The following is a 26,464-nucleotide window of genomic DNA, read 5'->3' as shown; positions in this document are numbered from 1 at the left end:
GGTTATTTACTAAAGGAAAATTCACTTTGCACTGAAAGTGCACTTGGAAGTAAAGTCACTGTAGATCCAAGGGGGACATGCATGGAAAAAAAAATGCATTTTTAGCTTGCACATGATTAAATAATAAAATCAGCAGAGCTTCCACTCATTTCAGATCTACCCCTTAGATTTAGAGCGAGTGCACTTTCAAGTGCACTTGCAGTGCAAAGTGGAGTTGCGTTTCGTAAATAACCCCATATGTTCACAACTTACAAGGTTGCAAGGGTAACATTTTTACAAGGTTAAAAAGTTCTGTCATGTGACCATGCATTTATTCTTCCTGATAGGGGGGGGTGGAGTTACAGGAAACTGTGCAGACACACCATGTGCCTATATTTCCTAGTCTGTTCAGCCGGAGGCAAGAGGCAGGCTGTGATTGGAAGGGCATGTGTGCCAGAGGCAGGCTGTGATTGGTTCGGGGGGGGGGGGGTGTGGTGGCTGAACAAAACACCCAATACAAGCATGCTGTGTAACTGCATGGCCAGCCAAAGGATGCAAATGGACCACGTAAGCACAGATCAGCATTTATGTGGTCAGCTTAAAACAAGAAAGAAAGATGGCTGTCAGGATCAACTAGATACTTCAAAAGTTATTTTTTAGGATACGTGATAAGTGAGTCACAGGATTCATCATTCATTGCTTCTGTACATATTTTAGCTTCGGTAGAAGGACAGTTGAAAGTGCACATGGACATCAGCACACAACTATACCTTTATTAAAGTACAGTCAAACCTTGCACTCCTGTTATTTGTTTTCAGGAGACAGCGGGCTTAAGCCTGCTGTCGGCTGACATCACAGAGCTGGCCCAGGCTCAGGCAAGATCGGGACAATGAATTTGGGATCCACCCACATGCCTTGACTGGTACAAGGCTCAGCATCTCAGTGAGCCACTGAGAGGCTGAGCTGATCGCTCCCGCCTCCTCCACAGCCCAGCGCTCCAGTAAGCAGAGAGCTGCTGACTGATAGTCAGCAGCTCTATGGTCAGGGATCCCTGAGAACCAAATGATCAGGGCTCCCCAACTGGAGAGCTGGTGACTGTCAGGGAGCCCTGAGAACCAAGTGATCGGCGGTGTTTGATCGCTCGGTTCTCAGTGTTAAAACCAGCGGGGGCAGATGCAGCATCGGACCGACACCCACTTAGGCATCCACCTAGGTAAGTATGATTCTGGGAAGAAAAAATGAAACACCATACTTCTCTTTATAACTGATGGAAAAAATATTTATATAATGTTTAGTGTCATATACATGCAGTGTTATTTAGGTCTTTTGATTACTCAGGGTGACTCTTGACCTAACTCTAGGGTACTGTATATACAGTAGTTTAACTGTAATAATGAGATACCTACTAGCATTCCGAGGTAAAGTAACATTTTTCAGCTACCATTAGACTTTTCTCATTGCTTATCATCTCTTCTTTCAGATATGACCATTGGAGCTTTCATGTCAGATAGTGTTGTGCTGCTAAGGTAAGGAACATTTTACTGCATTTTATAAACGTATCTATTGAAAAAAAAATGCTGCAAAGTGACACAGGAACTCTTCAGTGTGCATAAGCCCATGCAATTTCCTCTTCTGTAAATATATCTTTCATGTGCTTATTTTTTACATTTATAAGTGGTCATAGGTATAACATCATCATTTCACCAGTCAAAAAGACAGCACCTACAGTACTGATCTATTAAACCTGAGCTCCAGGCAAACCACTAAATACACAGTTAAAATAAAGATATAGGAGCTCTTTTAACTGTCAAAAACTTTGTAATTCTCTTAAACCAGTCCGGAGATTTACAAAGCCCTATCAACACACACAATTTGGTGACCTAACTCAGTCAAAGTGTATCTTTTATTGCTCTTGGGGGCACTATCACAGAGATCACTGTCCTTATGTTCTTGGGTGTGCAAACTTACTATGGCCACTATGAGCCCTTCCACTGTTGATGTAGAAGTTTGCATTTATTTTAGTAATGAAAATTGCAATAGCAGGCACTGAAATGCAGAGAGATCAACAGAAACACACAAAAATCTTAATTGAACATGAAACAATCCTCCGTGATATGTATGGTTCACAGCTTCTGCTACATCCAAATGAAGAAGAAGAAGAAGAAAAGAAGATCACACACTGTGATTAAAATGTCTTTCCTTTATTTCAAAACAACACAGGATACAAGATTAAGCACTGACGCATTTCCTGTTGTACTCGGTTTCACTTTGTCATATGTTTTACTATATAGATAATGAGGATTGGAATACAAAAAAACTGTGCTACCCTAAAAACTCAGAAAGTGAAGAAGGCTGCAGTTTGGGTGGGATAAACACAATAGGCAATAAAAATTGAAAAAACTGCGACCGCAATAAGTCCAACCAAGTCCAGCAAACCGGAAGGTAATTGTCATTGGACATGAGTATGGTATGGTATTAAAACGTTAGGCCGCGTACACACGGGCGGACTGTTCGCCCAACCTTGTCCGCTGAACAGTGTTTGGGCGGACAGTCCGCCCGTGTGTGGGCTTTCAGTGGACAGTTTCAGCGGACAGTTGGACGGACAAAGTCTTTCGGAAATTCCGAAAAACTGTCCGCTGAAACTGTGTTTGAGCGAACAGTCCGCCCGTGTGTAGGCTACTTTCGAAATGAGCAAACTGTTCCCGCTCGGAAAGTCCGCCCATTTCGAGCGCATGTACAGGTAGGCGGGGCCCGCGAGGGAGACGTTGCGGGCTCCGCCGCCTGGAATGGGCTTAAAGGGGAACCCCAACGCCGAAAAAAATCGGCGTGGGGGTTCCCCCAAAGTCCACACCAGACCCTTGTCCGAGCACGCTACCCGGCCGGCCAGGAAAGGGGGGCGAGCGAGCGCGCCCCCCCTCCTGAGCCGTACCAGGCCGCGTGCCCTCAACATGGGGGGGTGCCTTGTCCCCATGTTGATGAGGACAAGGGCCTCTTCCCGACAACCCTGGCCGTTGGTTGTCGGGGTCTGCGGGCGGGGGGCTTATCGGAATCCGGGAGCCCCCTTTAAGAAGGGGGCCCCCGGATACCGGCCCCCCACCCTATGTGAATGAGTATGGGGTACAATGTACCCCTACCCATTCACCTGTGAAATAAAGTACCAAAAAAAACACAACACAGGGAAAAAATATTTTATTGCACAGCTCCGGGGGTCTTCCGTCTTCGGGGGTCTTCTCGCCGGACTCCTCCGCTATCTGTGTGTAGCTCTTTTACTAGCGGAGGAGTCCGGCTTTCTTCCTCCCCGCCGCCGGCCTCTTCTCCCGACTTCGGGGGTCTTGTCCCCCTCTTCGGTTCTTCTGCCGGGCCACCGCGCCTTCTTATAGCTCTTTTACAGGCGGTGGCCCGGTCTTCTGTCGCCGCTGCCTTCCGTTCTTCTGTCGCCGCCTTCGGTTCTTCTGCCGGGCCACCGCGCCTTCTTGTAGCTCTTTTACAGGCGGTGGCCCGGTCTTCTGTCGCCGCTGTCGTCGACGCCGCCGCCGCCTTCCGTTCTTGTTCTTCTTCTTGTTCTTGTTCTTCTTCTTCTCCTGGAGATGTTGACTCGACGAGCTCTCCGGCCGGAATGCCAGGGACACGCTCCGCTGCCACTTATATAGTGACAATGGGGCGGTGTCACATGGTATATGTCACATGGGTTGGTCACATGGTGACCCCGCCCCCTTACGATGTCATAGTCCCCATGTGACATCAACCCATGTGACCAACCCATGTGACATATACCATGTGACACCGCCCCATTGTCACTATATAAGTGACCGCACAGCGCGGCTCTGGCATTCCGGCCGGAGAGCTCGTCGAGTCAACATCTCCAGGAGAAGAAGAAGAAGAAGAACAAGAAGAACAAGAACGGAAGGCGGCGGCGACGACAGCGGCGACGACAGCGGCGACAGAAGACCGGGCCACCGCCTGTAAAAGAGCTACAAGAAGGCGCGGTGGCCCGGCAGAAGAACCGAAGAGGGGGACAAGACCCCCCGAAGTCGGGAGAAGAGGCTGGCGGCGGGAAGGAAGAAAGCCGGACTCCTCCGCTAGTAAAAGAGCTACACACAGATAGCGGAGGAGTCCGGCGAGAAGACCCCCGAAGACGGAAGACCCCCGGAGCTGTGCAATAAAATATTTTTTCCCTGTGTTGTGTTTTTTTTGGTACTTTATTTCACAGGTGAATGGGTAGGGGTACATTGTACCCCATACTCATTCACATAGGGTGGGGGGCCGGTATCCGGGGGCCCCCTTCTTAAAGGGGGCTCCCGGATTCCGATAAGCCCCCCGCCCGCAGACCCCGACAACCAACGGCCAGGGTTGTCGGGAAGAGGCCCTTGTCCTCATCAACATGGGGACAAGGTGCTTTGGGGTGGGGGGGCCGCGCGCCCCCCCCTTCCCCAAGGCACCCCCCCATGTTGAGGGCACGCGGCCTGGTACGGCTCAGGAGGGGGGGCGCGCTCGCTCGCCCCCTTTCCTGGCCGGCCGGGTAGCGTGCTCGGACAAGGGTCTGGTGTGGACTTTGGGGGAACCCCCACGCCGATTTTTTTCGGCGTTGGGGTTCCCCTTTAAGCCCATTTCAGGCGGCGGAGCCCGCGACGTCTCCCTCGCGGGCCCCGCCTACCTGTACACGCGCTCGAAATGGGCGGATTTGCCTCCTCCTTACGTGGGCGAGTCCGTTCATTTCAAAAGTTGAGCGAACTGTTTGGCAAACAGTTCGCTGAAACAGTCCGCTCGTGTGTGGGCAAGTCCGCTCATGCAAATTTTGAGCGGACTGTTTGACGAAACTGTTTGACGAACAAGGTTGGGCAAACAGTCCGCGCGTGTGTACGCGGCCTTACAGTCTCTGGATAAAGCGTATACCCAAATAGGTTGAATAAAAACACCTCTGTGATCCACAATTACGTGTGAGGAACCACCACCATATGGAAAGCCTCTTACCAGAGGGCCAACCCACACCAGCATTCAGATAAAACAAAGACAATTCCATAGCTCAGTTCACCAACCAGTCTGCTGACCAACCAAATTAACCTGTCTAACCGTCTGTTAAAAGCAGGGGTTTAGTTAGCACACATTTGCAAACGCATGTGAAAGCTGCAAGGCCTCATCACGGCACCCTGTGTTGCTTGCAGTCCTAACACTACAAATTTATAAGTGTCTCCACAATGGAAGCACATGCATGGAATGGATAGATGTGGAACAGGTGCCTGGAGACTGCCCAAGTCCTGAACAGGAGCACACTGGACACCCAGCAAAAGCACAATGGCAGCGAAGGTGTCCAGTGTGTCCCCGGACCATATATACAAACCGTAACAAAAAACTGGCCACGGCCCACACCCATAACTGGCCTTCACAGTGAGGAGCCCATGGAGGGCATATACATATAAAACAAAGACAATTCCATAGCTCAACTCACCAACCAGTCTGCTGACCAACCAAATTAACCTGTCTAACCGTCTGTTAAAAGCATGGGCTATTATCCAGCCACGGTCTCTGACATCTGAATGGAAACCCTGGTAGTGACTCTCAAGTGTTGCAGGATGTTAGGCTCACATTCTTACGTCTCGATCTCAGCATGGCCGGTCAGCATCTCGTCTGAAAGATGCTGACCGGCCATGCTGAGATGAGGACATAAGAATGTGAGCCTAACATCCTGCAACACTTGAGAGGCACTACCGGGGTTTCCATTCAGATGTCAGAGACCGTGGCTGGGTTATAGCTGAATGCTGGTGTGGGTTGGCCCTCTGGTAAGTGGCTTTCCATATGGTGGTGGTTCCTCACACATAATAGTGGATCACAGAGGTGTTTTTATTCAACCTATTTGGGTATACGCTTTATCCAGAGACTGTAACGTGTTAATTTATTGCATACCATACTCACGTCGGATGTCAATTACCTTCCGGTGGACTTATTGTGGGTGCAGTTTTTTCTATTTTTATAGATAATGATGATTGGTTCCTGTCCTCTGAGATTTTTGGGTGTTTTTGGGAACTTACATTTTTATAATTTAACCACTTGCCGACCAGCGCACGACGATGTACGTCGACAGAATGGCACGGGCAGGCAAATGGGCGTACATGTACGTCTCTTTAAATTTGCCGCCCTGCCATCGGGAGCGCGCCGCCGGCGCAGTAATTTAAAACACAGTAATTTTAACAACTATACGCTCGGAGCGCTCTCCCGGCAGGGGCGGGGCAAGTCAGGATGATGTCATCTGGCAATCGTTTTTTCCAGTCGTATGCATTGATGCCACATCGGGGACACCCGAATCACAATGCATTGATGCAGTGATTAATTTAAGTACCCCTAATATACATCAATCAGCCATAATATTATGACCACCCACTCACTTTAACCACTTCAGTTCTGGAAGGTTTCAGGCCCCTTCGTGACATTTTTTGCTATTCAGCACTGTGATACTTTAACTAATAATTGTGTGGTCATGCAATGCTGTACCCAAATGAAATTTGTATAATTTATTTTCACACAAATAGAGCTTTCTTTTGGTGTCATTTGATCACCCCTGTTTTTATTTTATTTTATGCGATTTAAACCAAAAAAGAATGACCATTTTAAAGAAAAGAAACAATATTTTTTTTTCTGATTTAAAACATCCGTACTTTTTTTTAATTAATTTTTTTATCTTTTTGTGGAGGGGGGGAGGGGATTCTTCAAATTCCCACCACATTAATAGTTGTTACTTTTGACAAACTTATGTTCAATTTGTGCAGAAAAAGCATCCTATGTTGATATATACTGTTGTATACCCCATTGTACAATATCTGTATATTTCTTCCAATATAAAAAATGAAAATAAAAATGTAAAGTTAGAAAAAAAAAATCAAATTTATTCAAAAAATTCGGCCAAAAATGTATTATGCCACATGTCTTTAGTAAACAAAAAATCCCAATACATGAATAATGATTGGTTTGCGTGAAAGTTATAGCATCTACGATCTATGATATATATATATATATATATATATATATATATATATATATATATATATATATATATATTGCATTTTTTTTCCACTAACGACGGTGATCAGCTACTTCTAATGGAACTGCGATAGTGCGGCGGGCAATCTGACACTGGCTAAGCCACTGATATAACCAGTGACACTAATACAACGAGCAGTTCATACTATGCACCGTCTCTATACTAATGACACTGGCTGGAAAGTGGTAACATCTAAGACGATCAAGGGGTTAAATGTGTGCCTAACTATGTGTAATGTGTGGTGCTTTTACTGACAGATCTCTGTTTCTTATTGATGCTTTGCAGGGATAAGAAACAGAGATTGTCCCCTCTGTACAGAGCCCTGATTGATCACAGCTGATCAGCAGGTCCTGGCCATAAATCATTGGCCAGGACTTTCTGACAAACTCCCGCTGTGTACAATCACATCAGTTGTTGGTGGGGGGCACGCATGTGCACACTCTAAACCCAGAAGCAGGCAGCAACGTACCAGTACGTCCCTTTGCCTGTCCACAGTGGGGATGGGTGGTCCTTAAGCCACTGTCTCCACTGGACCGCTGAAGGTATATATACTTATACTGTATATACAGTATGTGTAAAAAAAAAAAAAGGGCACAGAGACTAAGTGGTTAACATCTCCGCCTGGCAGCACTAGGGTCATCAGTTCAAATCCCAACCATGATACTACCTGCCTGGAGTTTGCATGTTTATAACACTCCAAAGACATGCTGGTAGGTTAATTGGCTCCTGTCTACAATTAGCTCTGGTATGTGTATGCACAAATGTGAGTTAGGGACCCTAGATTAAGGGCAGGGGTTGATGTAAATGTGCAATATATATATATATATATATATATATATATATATATATATATATATATATATATATATATATATAATGTGTGTGTGTGTGTGTGTGTGTGTGTGTGTGTTATTATTATTATTATTATTATTTAATGTACTTATATAGCGCCATCAATTTACACATCGCTTTACATATACATTGTACATTCACATCAGTCCCTACCCTCAAGGAGCTTACAATTTAAGGTATATGTGTATATATACTGTATATGAACAATGAGATATTAACCACTAGGCCTTCGCGCTATAGCCGAAAGACAGCTACAGCGTGGACTCCTATTGCCGGGAGGATGTCCCTGGACGTCCTCTTGCTTATTTCCCCTCTGTGTTGGCCGTGTCCCTTATAAATGCCATCTGTCATCAGTGTCACATGTCATCAGTGCCACGTATTAATGCCATCTGTCATCAGTGCGTCGTATTAGTGCCTGGTATTATTTACATGTGTCATCAGTGCCACATGTCATCAGTGCCACATGTCATCAGTTCCACATATTAGTGCCATCTGTCATTAGTGCCACGTGTCATCAGTGCCACATATTAGTGCCATCTGTCATCAGTGCCACATCAGTGTCACGTGTCATTGTCCTGGTGCTCCAGGACCTTCAAAAGTGTAATAGGTAGTCAACAAGTTAGATGTGTAATTTATGCTCCTATAACACCTGATGGCGCTCCCTGCATGTTGGGCCTCTCTATGTGGCTAGGCTGTGAAAAAGTCCCACACATGTGGTATCGCCATACTCAGGAGGAGTAGTAGAATGTATTTTGGGGCATCATTTGTGGTATACACATGTCATGTGAGAGAAATAACCTATTACAATGACAATTTTGTGGGAAAAAAAACTAAATTTTGCAAAGAATTGTGGGAAAAAAATTACAACATCAAAATCCTCACCATGCATCTTACTAAATACCTTGGAATGTCTACTTTCAAAAAAGGGGTCATTTGGGGGGTATTTGTACTTTCCTGGCTTGTTCGGGTCGCAAGAAATGAGATAGACCTCCAGTACATCAGATGTGATCAATTTTTTATGATTTGCACCACAGCTTGTAGACTCTCTAACTTTCACAAAGACCAAATATTATCCACTAATATGTTTTTTGCTATTTACCAAAGATATGTAGCAGTATAAATTGTGGCCAAAATTTATGAAGAAAAATGAATAATTTGCAAAATTTTATCACAGAAGCTAAGAAAAATGTTTTTTTTCCCCAAATTTTCAGTCTTTTTTAATTTATAGCTCAAAAAATAAAAAACCCAGAGGTGATCAAATACCACCAAAAGAAATCTCTATTTGTATGAAAAAAGCACAAAAAATACATTTGGGTACAGTATTACATGACTGAGTAATTGTCATTCAAAGTGTCAGAGCACCGAAACCTGAAAATTGGTCTGGTCACGAGGGGGGTTTAAGTGCCCAGTTATCAGGTGGTTAAGAATCCTAAAAGCTATCACTAGTGACAATATTTCAGTACAGTGTAAATCCTAATATTTTTGAATATACATAAAACTAAGCTCACTATTAGCCCCTGTCATACAAGAATGTTCTCTTCCATTATGAATTTAAGTTGGACTATAGTATTTGACACTGATTAAAGATTATTTTTGGCATTAAAACTATTCTATGGTGCATCTCATGATTTTCCATGTACTTTCACAAACTTCATCGTCGCACTCAAACACTGCTACAAAATCAAATGCAGTGCAAACCAAGGTTAGGTTGATATCACAAGGAAAGGTTCACTAAAGGGACAGCACAAGAAAATGTAGATTTAACTTGGAAGCCAACCAATTCTTTTTCTTCCTAACTTGTACTTATGCCTGTTTTGGAAGCTGTATGCAGTATAGCAAGTAAATGTGTCTATTATTTCAAATATTGGATGATTAAAAACTGTAAAAACAATAAGCCTAATTTATCAGAAACTGATCTGGTGTTACATCTTTAATGGGAAAGTAGTAGGACTTTAGTAAATGTGAGTTTTCCTCATTCAGTGTTTTTTTTATTTTTTATTGCTCTGTGTGTTCCCCTTGCTGAGCTGCTACATTTAACATAAGTGTAGTTAAAGAGATTAGTGGGAATTATTCTCCCCTATCCAAAGGCATGCATAGTGACTGTAGGTATAGGAAACAGAGAAGGAGCATAGGCCTAGCGTAATATCCTTAAAACATGTTTTATTGAATATTGTAAAACGGAGGTGAATGTACTCACAAACCAATGCTTGCATTATAGCTTAGACATCATCTGCTTAAGTGCATATCTGTAAATTCACAATGTGGATCCATCCAGTTCAACCACAAAAAATAAAAAATAAAAAAATATCATACAATCCCATATACCCAATTCTATACCCACAGTTGATCCAGAGGAAGGCGAAAAAACCCCAGCAGAGCATGATCCAATTTGCTAAAGCAGGGGGAAAAATTCCTTCCTGATCCCCTGAGAGGCAATCGGATTTGCCGCGGATCAACTTTACCTATAAATGTTAGTACCCAGTTATATTATGTACACTTAGGAAATAATCCAGGCCCTTCTTAAAGCAATCTACTGAGCTGGCCAGAACCACCTCTGCATGGAGTCTATTCCACATTTTCACAGCTCTTAGGCCGCGTACACACGCGGGGACTGTTCGCTCAACTTTGTCCGTCAAACAGTTTCAGCGGACAGTCCGCTCAAAATTAGCATTGACGGACTTGCCCACACACGACGAACGAACAGTCCGCTGAAACCGTGCGCGATGACGTGAACGGCACGTACGACGGGACTAGAAAACGACGTCCTATACACTGCAATGCAACCTTCGGCGTGTAAATTCTTTCTGAGCATGCGCGAGACTTAGTTTGACGAACAAGCCTACACACGGGCGGACTGTCCGCTCAAACCAAGTTTCAGCGGACAGTTTTTCGGAATTTCCGAAAAACTTTGTTCGTCAGACTATCCGCTGAAACTGTCCGCTGAAAGCCCACACACGAGCGGACTGTCCGCCGAAACACTGTTCAGCGGACAAAGTTGAGCGAACAGTCCCCGCGTGTGTACGCGGCCTTACTGTGAAGAAACCTTTCCGTATTTGGAGATGAAATCTCTTTTCCTCTAGACGTAAAGAGAGCCCCTTTGTCCTCTTTGTTGACTGTAACGTGAATAACTCAGCACCAAGTTCACTATATGGACCCCTGATATATTTGTACGTGTTGATCATATCCCCCTTAATCTCCTCTTATCAAGAGTGAATAAATTCAGTTCCTCTAATCTTTCCTCATAGCTGAGATCCTCCATGCCTCTTATCAGTTTGGTTGCCCTTCTCTGCACTTTCCCCAGTTCCCCAATATCCTTTTTGAGAACTGGTGCCCAAAACTGAACTGCATATTCCAGATGAGGTCTTACTATTGATTTGAATAGGGGCAAAATGATATCTCTCTCTATGGAGTCCATACCTCTCTTAACCTCCCTGGCCGTATGATTATTTCCGATTTTAGGTGCTAAAAGCGGTACAATTATTTTGCATGAAAATTTGGCGTTTTATATTGTAGTCCTGTAATTCTTAGGAATAACTCACTTAAATCTGTCCAAACCAGAGTCTAGCAGACATCCCGGGTATAATAAAGTTTGAAAAACTATAAATAAATAAATTATAATATAATAAATAACTATAAATAATTATACCAAATAATAATATAACAATAATAAAAATTATTCAATAATGTAATCAAATCAAAAATACTGAAATTTGCTCAGTTGCAGAATTGTCACTGTCATTACTTTTCAATATTTAATGACGGATCTCCCCACAAATCGCTATCGCTCGATTCTGCAAGTGATTCCAATTTATTATTGCTGTTTTCTAGCTGGTCTAAAATCATTTTTGATGTAAAGTGACAGTTTTGGTTGCTATGGACAATCTCCAGTTTCCAGGCATAAAGAACAGTTTTTATAACACTAGGGACAAAGGGGATGTGAAATAATTACATACAGCAATGTAATCTGTAAGATTACATTATACTGTATGTATACTGTGTGTTTCACTTTTTGAATTTGGCGCCGATCTCCGTCCCCGTGCTTCGCATCGTTTGCAGGGAACGGAGATCGGCTCCGTGCTAAATCGAGCGGAGGACGAGCCGTTCGTACAGCGGGGGGACATCGCTGGATCCAGGGGAGAAGGTAAATAAACGTCCTCCTGGATCCAGCGATGCGGTCCAGAGTCTGGCTCGGGATTACCGCTTTTGGTACAGAATCTCCACCCCGAGCCAGACTCGGGAATACCGACAGGGGGGTTAACACAAGAAAGGACTTTGCTCGCTTTGGAAACCGCAGCTTGGCATTGCATGCTATTATTGAGTTTATGATCTACCAAAATCCCCAGATCCTTCTCCACCATGGATCCCCCCAGTTGTACTCGCCCTAGTATGTATGATGCATGCATATTCTTAGCCCCCAAGTGCATAGCTTCATAAGTTCATAGTAAAGCATTTCCCCAGACAATAAGAAATGGTGTATACTTTGATTCTGTAGAGCTTATTTGGTAAATACCTCTTGCCTTAACTTAATCTATGTTGTCTTGAACTTTTGCCTGGATCTGATCCATCAGGTTTACTTATGTTTTCCATAGCCCCATGTTACTTCTGAAGCAAAAGTGAAATTTTCAGTACTACACACATAAAGAAATATTGCTTTTGAAATAGTAGACACAGATTTTCCAGGCTTCCCAAACAATATCAAGTCAGATAACAAACAGAGACATTACAAGTAGCCTAAGCCCAGGTATTGATAGATTAGGTGTAGACCTCCCTCACTTTCACTTTATGTGTGCGTGGGTGCGCGCGTTTGTGGTTACCGGCGCCGGGCAGGCTATTTAAACCCAGTTCTCCCTTCAGATCTTGCTGCTTGATCTACAGCGTTCCTGAGTCTATTGCCTGAATCTGATCTGTTTGTGTATTGACCCGGCCTGACCTGTGACCTTCCTTGCCTTCTGCCTGCCTCTGACCTCAGGCTTGTCTACGACTCTGCACCTGTCTTATCCTCTGGTCCATCTGTGCTCATCCGTTACCGACCCGGCCTTTTCCACGTTCCTGCCTCTGCCTGCTGCATCTGTTCCTGTACTGACTGTCTGGTTTGACCCGGCTTTCCCGACTCTTCTGTGTGCCTGCTCCTGAGTGATCTACCTGTTCTGTTGGTCTCCTGCTGTTTACTGGTTCCTGTCCACTGCCACTGAGGCCTGCTTGTCTAGCTACAGTTCCTGAAGTCAGCCAGATCCATCCTCCGGCTGTTGATCCTGCCAGGCACTCGTGCTACCTTTGACTCCCGTGCTTCCTGTCACCACCATCAGGGGCCGTGAGTCGGGACGCAAGAGAGGTCTCCTTCTGCATTCCGGGCTCACCACTAGGTAGGTGACAGTGCCAGAGGCTTTTTTTTATGGATCCCAAACTCAGCTCAAACCCACCCCCCCCCCCCGCTAAAACTTTTACAATGGGCCATCAGAGGGGGTGAGGAATCTGGTAAGTGGACCTTAGATTTTTGTCTTTAAATACTCCTTAAAATAAATGTTATACTGATGTTAGCCAAGAATGTTTTTGTGTAATTTGCTTGCAATGTTATGTGCAAAAGTACTAATATTTTTTTTCTGGTTTGACTCCACAGTTTTCTTTAACGCCACAGGAATGGCAGACTGTGGCCTCCCATTTTACCGACTGTTGGGACTTTCCCAACTGTGGAGGGGCTATAGATGGGAAGCACGTCCACATCGTGCCACCACCCCATTTGGAGTCTTACTATTATAACTATAAGGGGTTTAATAGTATAGTGTTAATGGCGGTGGTGTTGGCACAATATGAGTTCCTCTATGTGGATGTGGGGAAGATGGCCAGATGTCGGATGGAGGAGTCTTCACCCAGACGGAGTTTCACCAACGTCTTTAGACTGATGCGGACAACGTGGAAGGACTCCTGTTCTTTTTTCTTGCTGAGGAAACATTAGTTCTGGGTGAGCACATGATGAGGCCATTCCCCCAAAGGATCCTCATCCCGGAGAGGAGGGTTTTTAACTACCGGCTGGCCAGAGCGAGAAGAGTCATCGAGAATACCTTCAGGATAATGGCCAGCCAGTTCCGCCTGTTTCTGACAGCAATCCATATGGTGTACTACAAAATCAACCACATGATCTTATCCTGCTGCATATTGCACAATTTTTTACGGACAAATGCCCAAAATTATCTGGCCTCACTTGGACCTGAGGCCAGACTTATTAATGCTAGTGCTAATCCCCCGACAGACCTGGATATTGGCTGCACTGGCTTGGCCCCCAAGAAGTTCACCAGAAATACGTCAATTATTTTATGGGTAGGGGGGCCATTGCTATGCCAGACAATGTCTAAAAACATTTTTAATAAAAAAATAATAATCTGATAAAATCTTGAATTTTCTTTATTGCTTATGTTTCTTTTTCGCTGTCTCCTAAGTTCTCCTAGTGCGCTTGTAGTGCCAAGTGGATTTTCCTTTAGTAAATAAGCCCCATTGTAAACACAAAATTACTTCAACAACTAGTATTGAGCATTGAAAGAAGAAGCCACACATTGTTGATTAGCAATTTTTTTTACTGTGTGCATATTCATGTGTGCGTTCTAAAATTTTTGTGTAAAAAAAAAAAAAAAAAAAGTAAATTTATTTATTTTTTGTTCTAAATAGGCATGTTTAAAAAAATAACATACAAAACTCTGGAACTTACAAAGTTCAACGTAGAAAAATGGAAGGCAATATCAGACATTGTAGTATGTCCAAAATGTCTTGATATTGCCTTTATCAGATGGGCTAATGTCACCTCTATAAAAGCCACATTTTGAAGATGCACACAATTTGGGAGTCAAAATTGGTATTTCGCTCCTGATCCCATGCCTAATGTCAACATGTGCTATCTCCCATCATGGGGGATCAATGGACGTGTTTTGGGGGTGAAACCCTTCCTCTCACCTACTTCATTTGGGAGGAAGGGGTTGCACCCACAAAACACGTACATTGATCTCCCGTTATGGCAGATAGCACATGTTGACACACTGTGTGCGTCTTAAAAATCTGGCTTTTAAACATTTGAAAAAAAAAATTGGTTTTCTAAAACCAGAAATCTTAAAATGGTTGCATTTTGAAGATCTTTTATATTCTCCCCAACACATCAATCAAGTTCTTCATTTGTTGTTCAAGATCATTGAGTTTATTCCTTATGATGTTGATTTCCTGATTCCACAGCATGATGTCCTGGATTAGGAGTTATGCACTTGCACTTGTGAAATGTTGAGCTTGCTCTTCCACAACCAGCAAATCACCTAAAATTTTTAGGAAAAACATGTATTATAAATATGCAGGCATACATATATTACCTGAAACTGGGGTGTCAGACACTGACTCACCTGTTGTGGTGACAAGTTCACCAACTTCCTCCACCTCTCCTTCCTCCAGATCCTCAGGGTGTGTTGTTGTTCTGAGTTCCCCTTATTTCTCAGGTGGGGGGTTCCTGGTGTCCTCTGAGTGGTGTCCTCTGAGTCTTTGGTCCCCTATGAGAATGAAACAAAAGGTATACTTAGCTCACAGAGTACAGAAATAGGAATATGAAACATTGCTTGAAAATGGGGTACAATTGTCTGTTTTGGCAGAGTTCCAAGCTGAAGACATGATTTTTTTACATTGCCAAAGCTGGGATACTTACCTTTTTGCGACAATTTTCACACATGGAGACACACCAAATGTAGCCATTGGAGCACCTGAGTGGGACACCCTAAAATTTTTCTTCTTGTGTCTCACACTGGTGTAAAAAGCTGCTGAGTGTCCTCTCCTTACACTGAATCAAGCTTGCATTTCATTCTAGTTACAAACACTTCTATACAGCAATGTACAAAATGTATTTTTATACAAATAGGCATGACCAAATGTATTTAACCTGTATCTGCCCAAAACATCGTATTTAATGAGCGAACGATGTTTACTATGACCGATTACTGTGCCCACTAACCTGAAACTTACATTTTAAAATGTCCTACAGTAAATAAAAGCACATAGAGCAGCATGCAAGTAATAATAATAATAATAATAACACAGGAGAAATAATTACTTTTTAGAAGCACTTTCTTGATTCTTCTGTACTGATCCAGCTCCCTCAGTTTCAGGTCTGACCAGAGTTTCTTCAATTGCTCCTTGGACCCAAAAATTGCTGTGCAGACTCTTCACAACTTTAGTCATGATCATAGTTGGTCATCCTCAAGATGTCCACCATCTCCACCATCTCCCCAAAGGACATATTTGGGGCCTTAAATCTTCGCCTCCGGGATCAGGACCTTTCTGCCTCCGGGCTTTCCTCCTCGTTACTAGAATTATTAATAACAGACACCTGCTGTGTCTCCGCCATCTCACTCCTACTGCGCACCGAAGAGAAGGGGTGGGGAATAGACTAGAAAGAACATCAGGGGCGGGCGACGTGTGCGGAGTTTCACGCATGCGCAATGTATGTAAAGGTAACACGTTTGTGTCATACGTACGTTCAGTGTGCTGAGGAAGGAGGATGAACGTTCTAACGAAGGTAACATCTTAACTTTGGTACATCAGTGGCCTATACTGCTTTAATATTGAGGCCTATATTGGGATACGATTATGAGAGTTTAGGCTGACATTAGTGGTTTTGTCTTGTGTATTGTCTTACAGTAAATATGAATCACCCTAAGTACCCAGAATTCATGGCCAGATTCATTGACAAGTACAGGGAGATGAGGAATTTGTGGGAGGTGAAACACAGCTTATATTATAATAAACAAGCTAGGAGGTCAACGCTGGAGAAACTTCTGGAATTTGTGAAGACTCGGGTCCCCGATGCAACCATCGTGTTCTTGGAAAAGAAAATTGCCATCTTGAGGAACATGTATAAGTAGGAGCATAATAAGATCCAGAAATCACTCAGATCAGGAGCATCAGCAGAGGATGTGTACCCAGGCTGTGGTACTTCAACAAACTGTGGTTTCTGGACGACCAGACTGAATACAGGGAATCACTTAATACCCTTTCCTGCAACCTTCCCTCCACCCTTCCCTTAACCCCAGCAGAGGCTGACGAGGAACAACCTGGGCCTTCCATCCTGGAAGAAGTGGATGCGCCCAGCTGGAGTCAGGTATATTATTTTTAGACTTTAGTAAATTATTTTTTGTCTTAATATTAATGATGTTAACCAGATGTTATAGTTTATAAGAAATGAATGGTTTTAAAAAGATGATGTATACATATCAATAGACAGTAGGGGCCAAAAATGTTTGGGAGAAGAATGAAAATTCTAGGGTCAGAATGATAGTCTTTTCTATTTATTAACATTCAATTTGCAAGTCATGAGCTGAAAATTGTGTGTGATTGATGAACCAAAAACTAAAACTATGTACCTTTTTTATACACAGGATGAGCTCAGCCAGGAGGAGGGTCTGGAAAGTGGTAGCCAGGAGGAGGCCGGGCCCAGTGGCCTCACCCAATCACAGGTGCCTCCCCTCTGCCTTACAACCAAAAGGCCCAGGAAGGGTATCATGACAGAGGAAGCAGCACTGGGCCTCATTAGGGAAGCAAGCGAGGTCCTCAGGAGCTCCCCCCCCCCCCCCCCGATGCTGGAGAGGCCTATGGCTGCTATCTAGCTACTAAATTGCTGAAATTGGAGGAGGGCCAATGCCTCCTCTGTGAGGGTAGATTTGCTCAGGCCCTTCAGAAGGGGTTGAGGGGCTAGCTGACTGACAACAACCACGTATGTGAACTCGCCCATCCTCCTCCTCCTGCCACAAGTCCACCACCAGAGCCACAGCCTCCAAGGAAGGGTGCAGGGAAGCGTGGAGGGAAGGCTGCAGCGAAGAGAAGAAGGTGATGACCTGGCTTCAGTCTGGTCTGACAGAAGACACAGGCTGTTGTAGTACCACAGCCTGGAGACATATATGTCATCTGCTGCTGGTCCTGATCTCTGGGAGTCCTGGACCAGATTGTGCTCCAAATTATATGGACTCCTCAAGCTACCAATTTTCTTTTCCACAGACTTAATGTGTGCCCTGGGGGCCAAAAGACTTCTCGAATTCCAAAAGTTTCTCCAGCGTTGCCTCCTTCTTTATTTTGTTACCCAGAATAAATGGAGATTTTATTTTCTGAAAATACTTGTCTATGTGTTTTTATTCAAATAGGACAGTTTGTTTGTAGTAGGCAGGTACATTTCTAAAATGCAAGGTCAAATTAACAAGGGACACCAACCTCCTTGAGGTTAAAAAATACAAGATAATACTGTTATTGTGGTAACTTGATACACAAAAAATTAAATTTAGATATTGAGATCAATAGAAAATAATTTTTCAATAATCCAAAAAATGAAATAAAAATAAAGATGACTATAAAAATAATTCTAAACATTATTATGGAGATCTGTCTTTTAAAAAATAAAAGATCATTCATGAGATCATGAGAAATAATCAAGAAATTATTTTGTGAGAACTCTGTGTGAATATCAGCAGCAAAACAACTTCATTATTCTAGCATTATACAATGAACAAAAGATGCGCTGCATTAAAAGATCACAGAATTAGCTGCGTGAGGAATGTGCTATCTCCATTATGAACGCTAGTTTTACCACACCGATCGCTTCCGTCTCGTACTTCAGAACATGCGTTGTTTTTGGTACGTCTGAACAGGAAACACACGAGCGGTTTTCCCCATAAGAAAAATATAGAAAATGTTCCATTTCTAGGTCCATCAGAATTTTTGATGTAAAAAGTCCAATGGGGCATACACACGGTCGAAATATAAGATGAAAAGCTCCCATCTGACTTTTTCTGTTGGAAATTCCGCTTGTGTGTAAGGGAATGAGAAGTGGTGCTAGCTCTGTAGAATTGTTTCAATAGCCTTGGTACTTATTTTCAAATCTTTGAATCCGGAAGTGTATGGAATATGCTGATAAATAATTTAAAAAGGATATTTCCAATTTAACAGAATCCATTGTATTTAAAAAGTGAAAACCATGGCCTTTACGATCTCTTTGTTTAAAGAAACTCTGAATCCCTTGTGCTGAACAACTAGAAAGCTTTTTATTCGTCTTTTGAACTATCCTTTGAGCTTTGCCCATCAGACATGCTCAATTTGATTTTCCTTACATTTTCAGACACAGGGAGTTTAACGTTTGTAGAGAGGCCATGAATTGCATTAGCTGTACTCTTGAGATTACTGTAGCAAATCTGACTTTTGTAATTTTTGCAATTTTCCTGCCTATGCTGTACAAGCAAACAATTACTGAAATTGAGTTTCATTAAGCATCTATATTCTCTGGGGTGAGAACACTTGGAAGATGGCCAAGATATCTGTCATAGAATCACCAACCCTTAACCCCTTCTTGCTATGTAGAAGATGCACAAGGTCATTCTATGTAAAATCTGAACAAATGCCTTAATTCTTTAAAAATATAGACTTTTAATACAAACCAGTTTATGGAATGGGTTGGGCACTTTTGAATATTTTTTTCATCTTTTTTAACAGAAACCGTTAACACAGCCTCCATGACAGCCATTGTTTTAGTTTTAGATGGAGTAGGGAAGGCTTGGATCTCCTGTTGGGTTTTATTGGTACCTTTTGGCCCAGTTGAGGGAATATTCCTAACTTCTTCACCTGATGATCATGCTGCCTTTGGTACATGTAGTTAAGGAACCTCCAGCAGGTCACAGGACATAAAGGAAGGGTACATTTGCATAATAAGTGCAAAGACAGCAATAAAACTCCGGGAAAGGGTCTAACCTCAATGTTATCCACAGTTTAAAAAATATGTAACATTTTGACTTCATATATGTTTATTTAAATGTCAGTTAAAATAATATATTTACTAAATTTCATATCTTGAGCAAAAGAACATAAAATATGCCAGTGCCATTTCTCCGGTTCCTATTAACACTCCTATTCACAAAAAAAACACAGCCACTAAATCTGCTTTGGGAATGTTTTCTCACTCTTTCTTGCTTCTGGCTCAAAAATATTTTAATGTTGTCCTGTACGTTCTTGGTGTTTTTAAATTAACTACAGATTTTTGAAAATATTCCACATCCTTAAAGTGATTTTAAAGGCCATTTTTTATATATGAAAAAAAAAAATTAACAAACATATCATTCTTACCTCCTATGTGTAGTGGTTTTGCACAGAGCAGCCTCGGTCCTCCTCTTTTCAGGTTCCCCGCCGTCACTCTGGGTCCCTCCCCCTTGCTGAGTGCCCCCTTGCCAAGTGCCTCCATAGCAAGCTATTGCATAGCATAAATGAATAGTTAGAAGATAGAAATACCTTTTCTGGAGGAAAATGTAGCTCCAGAAGCCTTCCTGAACTAGTTATGTTATCATAAAGCTAGGGATTTGTTTCTGTAATCTCTACTGAAGGAATTGCACAATGAAGGTTTCTTACCTTCATGCATAGAATGCCTGAAGGTAAAATACATTCAGCCTTCACAACCACTCTTTGTTTCTCTTTCACTTTTTGTTTCTTGAAGTAATTGAAATTGAGGTATAGTTTGGATCACAGATTTGTTGTATTCAGTGAATTTGTTATATTCAGTGAAAAGGCTGTAGCTGAAATAAGACTGAAAATTCACAAATTATGTGATTTGACCAGAGGTGCAATTCTTTTTCATTAATATTGAAGATTTGGAGATGTAGGGATTGAATATGTTGTAATTTGAGGCTGCCTTGGTGTATATATGTTCCTTCTAAATGGTCGCTCCGTTGACTCATTATTTTTTCCATAGGACAAGACCAGTAATTACCGTGAAGGTCTCCATATTGCTGCCATCATCCATTAATATCACTTCACCACAGTGCCATGATGGTACACAACATGTGAATTGTGCCAACGTTACTGTTTGTTTCCAGTTCTATGGCAAGCACGTTCCTGGAGAAATAGGTAAAGTTTGTGTTACAAAGCAAAATCATTTTTCTACCTGCTTGTACGCTATTTTAAAACATAATTATATTATATTATAATGTTAATTCAAAAGAATTGTATGTTAACATTCTTGTTGAGGTGGATAGCATAAATGAATAGTTAGAAGACTGAAATACCTTTTCTGGAGGAAAATGCTGCTCCAGAAGCCTTCCTGAACTAGTTATGTGACCATAAATCTAGGCATTTGTTTCTGCAATCTCTACTGAAGAGGAAGGCTAGTCTATACTCTGTTCCTCACCTTTAGGTATGAGCTTGCATTTATTCAGATTTTGGTTCGGGTCCAAACTTAATTGTGAAGATCTCTATGATTAAGTCTGTAAGTGTTGAAATAAGAGACGATTCACAGGTGGGAAATTCCAGGGTGCTTACTTTGAATAACGTTTTTACAAAAAGTGGTGCCATTAAAGTGCAGTTTCTAATTTTGCATGGGCACCAGGAAGATGCACTTGCAGTAAATATTTGTTGAATGTCACATTGACTGCTCTAAGTATACCCCATTGATTCCATACAGACAATACCAGGGCTTTCTTATGATCCAAGCAATTTGGAATGTAGTGTTGATTTTTGAGCCATGGTGCTGCATGTCTTGCACAGTGAAAAGTTAGGGTATCCTAAAGCCCCATACACACTATCAGATTTTCTGCTGATTCTTTCCTTCAGATTTTCCAAAACCATATAATATGAGGTCAAACCTTAGGAGTTTCAATTTGTATGCAATCAGGCAGGCCCTTGCACTACATAGTTTTGGTAAATCTGAATACAGAAATCAGCAGAAAATCTGATAGTTTGTATGGGGCTTAAGTGTTCTGAAATCAGGAACTATCCAAAAAGTTTGTTAGTAATTCTTTAAAAAAAGTGTTATGTACATAGATATGATCATCAAATATTAATAATACAATTTATAGTGATTCCAGAGCAAGACTGACAAATTAATGAAGATTGTTTTCCAAACTATTCAAATTTTGGACATGATGAGAAAGTGTTAAAATAGAACATATTTATAAATAACAAATTATTGCTTTGTTTCTCCAGTAAAGCAAAAAAAAAAGTGCTGACAATAAACAAATTTAGGGGATACGATGCTTCTTTCTCTAATGGTTTTCCACACACCATGTGGTTTGTCCTGTCTTTGTTCTGCATCCTGCACCACCAATAAAAAAAAGTAATGGCTGATTTCTTCTTCCTTGTTCTCTGTGCCACGTCTGCCTCAGATCTCACATGTGTGCTATGGTTTATATGTTGCCATGGTATTGGCAACAAAGGCTGGATTATGCCAGCTGATAATGACGTGGCTGAAACCATAACAACGTATAAACAAAAATGTGTTAAAATGTGCTTCCCTCCCACCTCGCCCTAAGATGTCATGAGATTTTGCAAAATTTTGTAAGATCATGCAGTTTTTCAAAATTTTTGTGGAAGGCACTTGCCTTCTCAGGCGGCAGCTTTGAGGCACAATGTCTCCAGTGCCTCTGAATACCAGGAATTGACTTAAAAGACTATTATGACTTGAAGATTTTTCATAGATCATGAACCTAGGCTCTATAGATTTGGGGGGGGCTCTGCTTTAAGGGGATTTTATTTAGTTTTCCCAGTTACACTACAAGAAAACAAAGGGACCCCCCAAAATGTGGATAAACTTGTCAGTGGACCATTTTCCACAAAGATATTCCCTTTACTCCTGTACTGATAACAACTGACAAAACATTAGATCTCTTTTAATTTTCCATTCTGTTGACAACAAAAAGCCAAAGTTAAGGTAACCAATGGGGTCACTGGCAGCAATAAGAGATGATAACAGAGAATATAACCCTGACTCTTTCCAAAACTAGAAAACATGTTTTTGTCTGGAATTTCTATTTATTCTATTTAAATCAAACTATTTTCCATTATAATCTTTACCACGTTTCTTTATGCCTTGTACACACATTCGGACATTCCGACAACAAAATTCGTTTTCAGACGAATTTTGTCCTAAACTGGTGTTGCATACACATGGTCGGACAAAGTTGGCGGAAAATCAGATCGTTCGGAACGTGATGATGTTCGTTCGTTACAACGGTACTATGTTGAGGCTAGTAGCCAATAGCTTTGGTCTCGTAATATGATCTGAGCATGTGTGGAACTTTGTCCGATCTGAATTCTCTACAAACGATCAGAAAAATTCTGATCATATTTTTTTGTTGGAAAATTTGAGATCCGACGGAAAAAGTCCGATAGAGCCCACATACGATTGGATTTTCCGACAATATAATCCGATTGGACCTTTTCCGTCTGAATTTCTGACCATGTGTACAAGGCATAAGACTAGGGGAAGTTTTGATTTTTTCCACTGTACTAATTGTTTTTTTACATTTTGGACCAAACTTTAAAAGACAAAACCCAATAGTTTTTTTTTTTTTCTATCCTGGAATATTTACATAGGTACAACAATATTTGTTTTTTAGTGTTTTTTTTTTTTTGTATTGTGTATTTGTTATGTGAAATCACATTGTATGTATGTACTACCTTCAAATTACTTTCATCTGCCCACAAGCCTGGAGTTATCTGAAATTGTCAGTTTATTGAGTTTATTCAGTCACAGGATGGATCAGTTTACAGTGTAAATATTTTGTCCACAAGTCAGAGTTTATGGACTGTTTATTTTAGTGACTTCAGTTACGATAACCTGACTGTGACCTTCAACAGCATTTTTTATTGCTTGTAACTGTCCTGTTAATGGCTGAGGTGGTTATGTAATAGTGTTTGCTGTTTGTGGACTTATTTTACTTTTCAGATTGCTTTACAAATGGAGGTCCGTATTCTGCAAGAAAAGATGTTGTTAGAAATATATTTTTAGATGCATATAGGTGTGTGAGAAAGTTTGCTTTTATTTCTTTAGTTGATTTTTATTCACTGTGTTACCTAATGCAGTATTTGCAGTGAACACAGTTTTGGAAAGATGACATACATCTTTTCTTCTAGCACTTTACACATGCTTATTGATTTTTTTGCCAGGGGTGAACCTAATCATATCATTGACATCAATAATGTCCAGGCTAAAGAGGGCCATTAACCACTTGTGTACTAGTACCAGCGTGCAAAATCCCTTCATTACCAGGCTACTTTTCAGTGTTGTGATACTTTCTTTTGGTGATACAGTGCCTTGAAAAATTATTCATACCGCTTGAAATTTTCCACATTTTGTCATGTTATAACCAAAAATGTAAATGTATTTTATTGGGATTTTATATGATAGACCAACACAAATTGGCATATAATTGTGAAGTGGTAGGAAAATGATACATGGTTTCCAAAATGTTTTACAAATATCTGAAAAGTGTGGCATGCATTTGTATTCAGCCCCCTTTACCTGATACCCTTAGCTAAAATCTAGTGGGACCAATTGCCTTCAGAAATCGCCTAATTAGTAGACTCCACCTGTGTGTAATTGAATCTAGGCTATAAAACAATTATCCCAAGCTTTGAACATCTCACGGAGCACTGTTCAATCCATCATCCAAAAATGGAAAGCGTATATGTCACAACTGCAAACCTACCAAGACATGGTCAGGAAAACATTAATCTGAGAAACAGCCAAGAGGCCCATGGTAACTCTGGAGGAGCTGCAGAGATCCACCGCTCAGGCGGGAGAATCTGTCCACAGGACAACTATTAGTTGTGCACTCCACAAATCTGGCTTTTATGGAAAAGTGGCAAGAAGAAAGCCATTGTTGGAAGAAAACCATAAGAAGTCCACTTTACGAGAAGACTTGTGGGGTACACAAGAAGTCCAGCTTGGAGTTTGCGAGAAGACACATGGGGTACACATTAAACATGTGGAAGAAGGTGCTCTGGTCAGATGAGACCAAAATGAAACTTTTTGGCCAAAAAGCAAAACACAAGATGTGTGGCGGAAAACTAACACTGCACATCGCCCTGAACACACCATCTCCACCACGAAACATGACAGTTGCAGCATCATGTTGTGCGCATGCTTTTTTTTGCCACGGACATGGAAGCTGGCAGTGGTCAGTTGATGGGAAGATGTATGGAACCAAACACAGAGCAATCTTAAAAGAAAACCTGTTAGGCCGCGTACACACGCGGGGACTGTTCGCTCAACTTTGTCCGTCAAACAGTTTCAGCGGACAGTCCGCTCAAAATTAGCATGGACGGACTTGCCCACACACGATGAACGAACAGTCCGCTGAAACCGTGCGCGATGACGTGAACGGCACGTACGACGGGACGAAAAATACGACGTCCTGCAATGCAAACTTCGGCGTGTAAATCCTTTCTGAGCATGCGCGGAACTTAGTTTGACGAACAAGCCTACACACGAGGGGACTGTTCGCTGAAACAGAGTTTCAGCGGACAGTTTTTCGGAATTTCCGAAAAACTTTGTTCAGCAGACTGTGCGCTGAAACTGTCCGCTGAAAGCCCACACACGAGCGGACTGTCCGCCGAAACACTGTTCAGCGGACAAAGTTGAGCGAACAGTCCCCGCGTGTGTACGCGGCCTTAGAGTCTGCAAAAGACTTGAGACTGGGGCAGAGGTTCACTTTCCAGCAGGAGAAATTAACCTAAACATACAGCTAGAGCTTCAATAGAATGGATTAGTTCAAGGCATATTCATGTGTTAGAATGGCCCAGTCAAAGTCCAGACCTAAATCCAATTGAGAATCTGTGGCAAGACTTGAAAATTGCAGTTCACAGATGCTCTTCATCCAATCTGGCAGAGCTTGAGCTATTTTGCAAAGAAGAATGGACAAACTTTGCACTCTCTAGATGTGCAAAGCTGGTAGAGACATACCCAAAAAGACTTACAGCTGTAATTGCATCGAAAGGTGGTTCTGCAAAGTATTGACCCAGGGGGCGGAAGAGAAATGCACGTCACACTTTTCAAATATTTATTTGTAAAAAAAATTGAAAACCATTTATAATTTTCCTGCCAATTTGTGTTGGTCTATCACATAAAATCCCAATAAAATACATTTACATTTTTGGTTGTAACATGACAAAATGTGGAAAATTTCAAGGGGTATAAATACTTTTTTCAAGGCACTGTATTTAATAACAACTGAGTTTTTATTTATTTATTATAAAACATACAAAAGACTAAACATCTTGAAAAAAATGTTTCCCTTATTTTCTGTTAGAAACATAGCAAATTAAAATTCCAGTACACTACAAAAAAACCTTAAAAGTACTCTTTTTCAGAAAGTAGAAATCCCAAGGTAAGTTAACCTTTTGCCACAATTTTTGGAAAATTAATAAACATGCTGGTATTGAGGGGGATTAAAATATTGGGCTTGGTAATGATGCTCTAAATACATTATTGCACGGGTCATACTCAGAGGAGGGAGGAGGTGCAGGGGTCATATATACAGCTGTAGTGGAAAGATGGAGATGGAAGGATTAATGTGCTCATGTGTAGGCTAAAGGAGGTGAAGGGGTTAATATATGGTCACATAAAGTGACAGGCTTGTGATCAAATGTACAGAAGAGGCGGGTGATGAAAGAATACAAAAATACAAGGAGTACAAAATACATGTATACAATACAAAGAAACAAATACTGCAGCTGCTGACTTTTAAAATAATGACACTTACCCGCCCAGCGCACCCGCGATGTCGGCACCCAAAGCCGATCCCTCGATCGTCTCTCGGTTGCTGCTGCCGC

The 26,464-nt window shown here is 41.9% G+C and overlaps 1 protein-coding gene across 1 annotated transcript in view; it reads left to right on the top strand.

The window, feature by feature from the left end:
* Positions 1 to 26,464, top strand: part of ITGA9 (integrin subunit alpha 9) — a 569,728-nt gene that overhangs the window by 194,128 nt on the left and 349,136 nt on the right. Inside the window, exons 13-14 of the mRNA XM_077491718.1 lie at positions 1,460 to 1,505; positions 20,607 to 20,761. Coding sequence (XP_077347844.1) covers positions 1,460 to 1,505; positions 20,607 to 20,761 — 201 coding nt within the window. The remainder of the gene's footprint in view (positions 1 to 1,459; positions 1,506 to 20,606; positions 20,762 to 26,464) is intronic.

The sequence above is a fragment of the Lithobates pipiens genome, unplaced genomic scaffold (genome assembly GCF_037356315.1).
Source record: "Lithobates pipiens isolate NorthernLeopardFrog02 unplaced genomic scaffold, aLitPip1_a1.2 Scaffold_19, whole genome shotgun sequence".
Classification (NCBI taxonomy): domain Eukaryota; kingdom Metazoa; phylum Chordata; class Amphibia; order Anura; family Ranidae; genus Lithobates; species Lithobates pipiens.
Note: the sequence above shows the minus strand (reverse complement) of the source record. Positions and strands in the feature narration are given on the sequence as shown.